General features: G+C 34.4%; 1 protein-coding gene across 1 annotated transcript in view; it reads right to left on the reverse strand.

The window, feature by feature from the left end:
* LOC107673514 (CD9 antigen-like) overlaps window positions 1-8,674 on the reverse strand; it is a 19,613-nt gene extending 10,939 nt beyond the window's left edge. Inside the window, exons 1-2 of the mRNA XM_016467124.1 lie at window positions 8,524-8,674; window positions 985-1,081 (exon numbers count right to left, since the gene is read on the reverse strand). Of these exons, the coding sequence (XP_016322610.1) occupies window positions 985-1,081; window positions 8,524-8,592 (166 nt within the window). The 5' untranslated portion in view covers window positions 8,593-8,674. The remainder of the gene's footprint in view (window positions 1-984; window positions 1,082-8,523) is intronic.
* Window positions 8,675-8,906: the final 232 nt, after the last annotated feature.

The following is an 8,906-nucleotide window of genomic DNA, read 5'->3' on the forward strand; positions in this document are numbered from 1 at the left end:
ATTGTTGTCACTTAGTGTAAATAGAATATATCACTATTTTCACTTAGTGTAAATAGCATCTATGGCTATTTGCACTTATAGTGTAAACAGTATCTATTGCTATTTTCACCTAGTGCAAATAGCTGCTGCCCTAAACTAAAACCATACTGCATTGCCATTAATGGCTGTACAGATGGTTACAGTTGTTTCATTATATGGATAGAGGTGTACACAACCATCAACAACCCTAAAGTAATAGCCAGGTTTTCTCAAAACACAACAACTTTTTTTTCCAACATTTTATTTAGACATTTTTTCTCAAAATGTAACGAGTTTTTTTCTCGAAACACAACAAGTTTTTTCTCGGAATTTATTGAGTTTATTCTCAACATTTAATTTCTACCTTTTTCTCGAAATTTTACGATTTTTTTTCTTTAAACACAACGCCTTTATTCTCGAAATTTAATGATTTAATTCTTAACATTTTATTTCGAAATTTTTCTTGAAATTTAACGATTTTAATCTCGCATTATAATGACTTTAATCTCGAGACGGTTTTATTTTTTTTATTATTGCTTGGCCCTTATCCTCTTCCGTAATATATAATATAATATAATATAATATAATATAATTCTATAATTCTATAATTCTATCTATCTATCTATCTAACTATGTATAATTTGACATTATATATAATATAATATAATTAAAATGATTTTATATTTAGTAATTATAATTTAAATTACTATTTAAATGTTAAATAATACAATTAATGTTATTTTATAATTCTTAATTATAATTATTTTTAATTCATATTTACATATTATAATTGTATTCATTTTGTGTCATAATGTTTCTAAAATCTAAAACCTTGCTTATTTTTAAAATGTTCCTACTTTAGGCTCTAAATCACATAATTTCAATGTAGTCTCAGATACTTCTTCGGCCCCACTGTATATAGGCATTGGAGAAATAACCATGAAATATGATCAATTAATTGCTTACCGATAAAGAAGGTCTCAGGTCCTCCTTCTAAAAGAGACACGGTTTTTGGATCTAGTCTCAGCCAGAGCCCCACAGCCAGAACCAGCGAGCCCATCAACTGCAAAAACAACACCGGAAGATCTTCAGAGGATGTTATTTTAGATCAAAAGAAGATATTTTTGCAGAATCATTATCAGATAAATGCCTAAACAACACATTACATGTCGATATGTGCTGAATGACATCAGCTCAAGTTCAATTCCTCAAGATGAATTCATTTTACAAAAATGAATATGAACACATTGTCAGACCTTTATCTCAGGCCTGAAGAATTCTGTACTCTTTGTCTTAATTTTTTTCTGCAGTTATGGAGAGGTGGCACAGATATTTTCCACTCTGGCAGGATCCTTGTGGTCTTAAATCTAAGAAATGACGGCTGAAGGCCAAACCATGAAAGGAATTCATCCACCAGCACTCTTAAATGAACTCTAATTACTGCAGACAAGGAAAGCAGACACTCATCTGTCAAAGCGCATTCAAAAGCCCATCTTTTGAGTATCATTTGATTCTATTTAAAATGCCCTTCCCAGTTTTACACTTTTGGACTCCTGCCACCACTCAGGGCAATTTTTCCAATTTGGAGAGGCTAAAGCATGTTAAAATGGGCTTTTGTGTAAAATCAACACCTCTGAGATTTCTCAGGTCAGAAGGGCAAAGACCATCTAAGGCGGTGAAAAATCATATTACATATGTGTTTAAAACGAAATCCACGAGGATGATGCAAGACAAGACGGCACTTTCCTCAGCCTCTCCTGTCTGCTACAGCTGTCATATAACACAACCCCCCGCGGGACAGCAAACCCCTCAAACACTCGGCAGTGTAACATCATCCGGCCCTGTGTCCCCCTCCCCTCCCCCTCCAGAGATCTCCTCCGGCATCAGGGGTTATCTCTGGGACAAAAGACCAACTGTCTGTCTGTGACACACTCCACTATACAGTGTGTCTGTGCGTGTGACTGAAAAACCTGTTCATTATAAGATAAATGCATATTGTATATAATGTATAAGTGTATATTAGATGTTTACCTAATGTATATTAGAATGATTTCTGAAGATCATGTGACACTGAAGACTGGAGTAATGATGCTGAAAATACAGCTTTGCGTCACAGTGAAAAATTACATTTTACAATATAATCACATAGAAAAGTTAGTTTAAATTGTAATAATATTCCACAATATTAGTGTTTTTACTGTATTTTTGATCAAATATCAAATATATTATTATTATTATTATTACAATTTAAAATAACTGTTTTGTAATTGAATACCCTACATTGTAAAATACAATTTATTCTTGTGCTGCAAAGCTGAATATTCAGCATCATTGCGCCAGCCTTCAGTGTCACACGATCCTTCAGAAATCATTCTAATATGCTGATTAGCTGTTCGAGAAACATTTCAGAGTATTATCACAGTTGTCTTATTATTATAACAGTTGCACTGCTTCATATTTTATTTAGAAACCATGATACATTTTTGTTCAGGATTCTTTGATGAATATAGAGTTCAAAAGAACAGCATTTATTTGAAATGTAAATCTTTTGTAACATTATAAATGTCACTTTTGATCAGTGTGTATTATAATAATAATACAGTTATTTACAGTGAATAATAAATTGACATTCCCAGAATTCCCTGCTGTTACATTTCAAATTTGATGTTTTTTTGTTTAAATAACTATGTTTATTCTTAGTTTTTTCTTGTCAGTTTTGTATATTAGGGTTGTCTGTCACAACTGCCGTTTTTTTACCGTAAATTTTACAGAATTTATTTTACAGTGTGTCCTTGCTGAATAAAAATTGTATTACATTTAAAAATATATATATATAAATAAAGTAATTATAAATAATTGTAAACAATTCTCAAATATTTTGCTTTAAATTTAAAGACCATAATAATGCATGGATAATTGTAAGAATAATAAATAAAAGAATAAGACAGACAATTAAAATACTATAAAAACATTTTAAATAAGCAAATTTGCCTTTTACGCCAGAATACTAATGTGAGTCAGCTTTAGGCCAGTTTCCACTCTTAAAATTGCCTGTTGGTTCGCCTTTGGCTTTCTTTTGTTATTTTACATACAGTATGGAAAACAAATTGGCTTTTTCAAGTTTATTGGGAGTTTTATGGTGTCCTTAGACTATTTCTGAGCACATTTTTATGCAAGTTCCATAATTTCAGCAACAAACAGATTTTCATTTGTAACAAAGAAGAAACAGACCATGATTAAACTACCCGACTTTGCTTTGATGTTTCATGCCCCAAGTGACCATCTGAACATAATCTAAACTCGAGATCATGAGATCATATGTGTACGTTCTCTAATGAAGAACTGGCAAACACCAAAACACCAATTACTGTATAATGCTGGAAAAGAAGGTGGAACATTTCAAACTGAGTCGTTATGAAACGAGAAAAACAGAAAGACAGGAAAAAAGAATGAAAGAATTGGTCAACCCAAACCCAGGAAAAGCTGATTAGATCTCCTGGTGGAAAACAGAATCCAGTCAGCACAGGGAAGTCTCCATCAACAGTTCTCATGTAGTGCACTAAACCACACGCTACACTGGTAAGAGTAGCTGAGAACCAAATAAAGCGGCTTTACTGGCACTGATGGTTCCTTGAAGAACCTTTAACATCCATGGAATCTTTCCATTACACAAAAGATTCATTATAGTGAAAACAAGTTCTTTAGATGATTAAAATGTTCTTCACACTAAGGTATTAAAAAGTCCTTTATTTGGTAACACTGTTTTTATTCGAAACTATTATTAAATATGACTTGATCAACGTGACTACTACAACTTGACATTACGTAACTAAATAGATTTTTAAATGTCTGTTCAGGAAGAAATATTTGGGGTAACAACTGATCATTTTCCGAAACAGCACCCTTGTTATTATGACATTCATTCACTATAATGATTCTAGTATTGAGAGAGAGTGTGTGAGAGGAAAGGGAGTGTGTTCTATTGTCTGATGATCGGGGGTGTGGTGGGACAAACGCACACGCACACGCACACGCACACGCACACACACACACACACACACACACACACACACAATGCTCTCCCCGACCACCTGCTGTTCCTTCTTTGTGTATTTGTGGCCTTACATTAGCACAGGCTGAAGTCTGATTCAGCAAAACCTCTCCATTTTCCACTCATTTCACCAATTATGGGAACTTCTGACTCTGTGGACTTTTAAAAAGTAAACCCCCTTAAAAAACACTTATCAAACTTGCATTTAATTTGTCCACTAACAAAGTTTAGCCGTGGACATGCATGCATCTTGGGAGAATTCTGTCATTTCCACCTCATGTCAAATCAACATTTGTTCTCTGGCAGAAATTCCAGAATAAAAAAAAAATGACATAATGAAATGACAGACTTCTTTGCCTTTTAATGATCTGACATTACAAAGTGCACTTTTTTAAGTCTTAAAAGTTAAGAAACAGTCTTAAAGTGAACTCTGTTTAAGTCACTTAAGTGGCCTTTTATTTATGGCCTTTTAATATTATATTATCTGCACTTACAGCTTTTTTAAGTTTGAAGTTCACTACAATTAAGCACACTTCTTTTTTGTTTAGATATTTAATATTTGTAAAAATGAATTTGAAATTTTTATTGTTTAAAATTGAAAGTCTGGGTCAATAAAACCAACAAAAAAACTAACAAAAATGCATGATGTAGTACCAAGACAGCTGTAATGAGGCCATTATATAATGAAAAAGAAAAGATTAAATCAAATCTTGTGTATAAAAGTGCCTGCACTTGAAGAAACACCCATCTTCTCACACACACACACACACACACACACACACACACACACACACACACACAAAGATAAATAAATAAATAAAATAAAAGCATGTTTTGTCTGGTTTCCAGTAAAACATAATTTAAAAAATACATACATTTACTACAGAAGCTAAAATTATTAAAACTTATTTATTTTTGACTTATTTAAAACTTACATTCTCATTGTTAAAAAAAAAGAACTATATATATATATATATATATATATATTTATTTTTTTTATTTTATTTTATTTTTTTTGCTGTGTTAAAGAAATATTTTAAGTATTTAAGCATTCATGACTGTGGGATGAGTGTATATGATTTTCACAGAATATATATATTATATCACATAAACTGTTGATATATCTTAATTTATACTGTACCCGGAACATTCTTTTAATAATATTGATAATCACTGGATCGTCACTGGATTATTTCTGAAGGCTTATGACGAGAGAACAAGCTAGTGTAAACAAACAGCCATTGCATGCTAAACGCTGTCAGTCAGACAACATGAATGATAATATCTACGAGATTAATGTGGCTCTAAACAGGTCAGTGATCTTTATCCTGTACAATTTCCTCCCTCTGTGCTATTCAGTCTAGTCCTAACTGTGCCCATTTTCCACTGCTGAGCTGCCAGGTTGCGAGGGAGAGGTTTTACGCTGGAAAAAAACAGTTCCGAGACTATTTAGGTTTTTGTGTCAAACTGAACAAAACAGAGCTCCCATGCAGAGATTTCTCTGCTCATATATACTCACTTTTTTCACGAATTCATCCTTTCATTTACTGGTAAGAACATTTCACCTACATTTTGAGGAGAAGAAGAGATTGTTAATCCATGATTGATAATCCAAGATCTTCTTAAAACAAAATTTTAAGAGGATTAAAGTCGGCCATGAACATTTTCAGTCCTTCTGTTTGATAAAACAAATAACTGTTGTATCACTAAAACTGAGACGGTTTTGACCAATAAATTGTGCGTTTTGTGTAATTTTACTAACAACCCTCTTGCGTTCACACTGGTCAGGATCATCCCAACGGTCTCTCTTTAGCTCTCTCTCACAATCTCTATCCCTCTTCTATCCTATTTCCCCGTCGACCTCTTAAACACTCTCATACTTCTATTCTTCAATTCTATTTAACCACATTTCCCTAAGAGCCACAGGTCTGGTCCGTCCACTGAAGCTTTTATTCACAGTAGTCCAGTGCTGAGATATTTAATGTAATACGAATGGAGATGAAGCTCATCTGGATGGCCTAAAGCCTGTGACTTGCAGTGCCACCAAAGCCTCACAGGAGCAACAGGGACTGGAAGCTGCACTATGGCTATTTGTTTCACAAAGTCTCTTTCAAAACACCCCCAACACTGATGCACATTGCAGGTGTGGAAGTGGAAAAAGTTACACTGCGTAACACAGGAGCTTCCTTTGACTAAGGTATGCACGTTTGGGATAAGTGTTTGGATAAGCTCAGATAAATGAATGTTTGGAATGAAATACTTGAAAACTTTTTTTGGGGAAAAAAAATGGTGCAGGATTTACTTTGAAACAATTTTCACTCAGAAATGGCTAAATTACACAAACAAGTATGCAAGTAATGGATGCTTACTGATTTATGTGAAAACTATACAGTATGTATTGTGCAAACTGCACTATTAATGCATGTTTATTTGTGTTTTTTTGGTCTAAATGTTTTAACTTTTGGCAAGTGCATAATTAAATAAGCTCCACTGTACACTTCACATTTTGGCAACTGTAGCAGATTCTCTGCATGCATTTTTGATTTGAATGAACACACAAATATAAGCAGTGTTGGGGGTAACGCATTACAAGTAACGCAAGTTACGTAATCAGATTACTTTTTTCAAGTAACTAGTAAAGTAACGCATTACTTTTTAATTTACAAGATAATACATTACTTTTAAAAGTAACTTTCCCCAACACTGAATATAAGTTTGTGAGTATGACAACTTTGCCCCCTGTAGTTACCGGTAGCTAAATATGACAAAACCTCCCTTTGGAGACATTTTGTTTTCTTTAAAAACACTGCATGTATAGTATGTCTTCATTTAGACAACTACATGTGTGTGTGTGTGTGACAAACTGAAGGTCTAGCTAAAGGAAAATGCCACTTGTTGGGCACTTTGGCAAAAACTGACGCTAAAATGTCTGAAATTGTGGGGGAAAAAATGCAGAGTATATGGTAATGTAATATACAATACTATTAAAACTTTACGAGATTTCTGTTATTGTTGATACAGAAAACAATCCGAAAGTTCAGACTTGTTTAATAGGAATTTAGGCGTTTCTGCACAATGCTTAGATGCAGAAACCACATTCACATGAATTAATGTTAACAGCTCCAAAGTCCAAGTCAGTATGATACACCCAAAGACAGATCTCTCAAACTTTTTTGCCCAAAGAATTTCCTTGACTTTCCTGGTTGTTCATGATTACTGGATAAGGTTTTATATGCCTTATTATTTATTTATATACTTAATAGAGAGTTGAGCTTATACAAATTTATATTTACAATACTGTGATGACTTTTTAAGATGTTATTATTTTTAATGATTTTTCCTGCCTGTAAATGACTATTTTAATGTTCCTCGGTATATCCAGGTTTACCATGACTGCAGGAGCCATGGTAAGAAAGACTTGAAGAAAAATACCACCAAAAAATTCAAATACTCCCTTAACTGATTCATCTTTTTTTATTAACATCCGATTTTTTCTAATATTTTATTTGAATAGTAATTATTATAATCAGTGCACGATTAAATTCAGGAGTTAATATATATATATATATATATATATATATATATAAACATATGTATATTCACTCCAGAAAACTTTGACCATGAACTGTCATGTTCCTCTGAGAAAGATCAGGATAGACTGCTTGCTGTTCAATAAGTTTATGGTAAATCAGCTCAATGAAAAATAACCAGCCCTTCATTAAAATGTGGTTCCTGTACCATAGTTAATGCCCATATAAGGAGAACTAGTGCTGTTTCATTCATGAATGAATCAGTGTTTTAATAAATCTTAAAATGAACGAATCGCTCTCATTAATTCACTAAAGTCTCTCCTGGTTCTCCCAGTCCTGACTGTCTGTTTTCACGAAATATCATTTCAAGATACGTCTGTAAAGGAGAATTATGGTTGTGCTTAAGGAACGAATCGACCATTCACTGAACGAGTCGGTTCATGAGAATCGTTTCGGCCGATGAGTGAATCATTCAATGCTTCATTCGTAATAAATAAAGGCAAGCTCACAGCGCCACCTACTGGCGTAACGACATAACCTGCAGACGGAGTTACTGAACTAATCAGTGAACGGATTTGAACAAATCTTCTCGGGTTCAAAAGATTCAGTCAGTGGGGTGATTAGTGAATCAAAAACACGCAGGACTACAGTGAGCCAGTGTCCGGCTGCTGCCCTCCAAACAAACACACGCTGAAGGAAAAAGGGGCGGATCTTCCCCAGTGGAAAATCTGATTTGAGTCGTACGAGCAGCGACTCTCAGCCTCCCTCCGAAGCTTTAAATTCCTGCATGAAGCGCGTAAACACACTAAAACACAGAACGAATATATGACTGGCAAAGTGCATGCAAAACTAACTCCACATTGCGCAATATACTAAAATACCACACATGGTGGCATGTAAATACAACACTACTGCATTACTTACCCAGAATATAAAGTTGAACAGGAAGAGGAGATATTTCACACATTTCATCCCGCCTTCAACTTTCCCCATGGTGAAAGTATAATGTGACGGGCTCCTCTTTGAAAAGCAGTCCGGCTTGTGGTGTCAGATGCAGAGATGCTGTTGCACTGCACGAGCTCTGTCAACATTCTCAGTTTCTGAGGCAGTTTCTCTGTCCCGCCCCACTGAATAATGTGTCAGGGGTGACTCGAGGGGGGATCGGGATGGGCACCGTAGCAATGGTCCATCCATGCCCCGCACAGTGGCTTCTTTCATGGGACCGTGCGATCCCATCCAAAGAGAGAAAACTTTTAAAGGCGTTTTTATTTTTTTTATGTTGTAATGGAGAACTACTGAGCAGAAAC

This window comes from Sinocyclocheilus anshuiensis, unplaced genomic scaffold (genome assembly GCF_001515605.1).
Source record: "Sinocyclocheilus anshuiensis isolate Anshui unplaced genomic scaffold, SAMN03320099.WGS_v1.1 scaffold453, whole genome shotgun sequence".
Taxonomy (NCBI): domain Eukaryota; kingdom Metazoa; phylum Chordata; class Actinopteri; order Cypriniformes; family Cyprinidae; genus Sinocyclocheilus; species Sinocyclocheilus anshuiensis.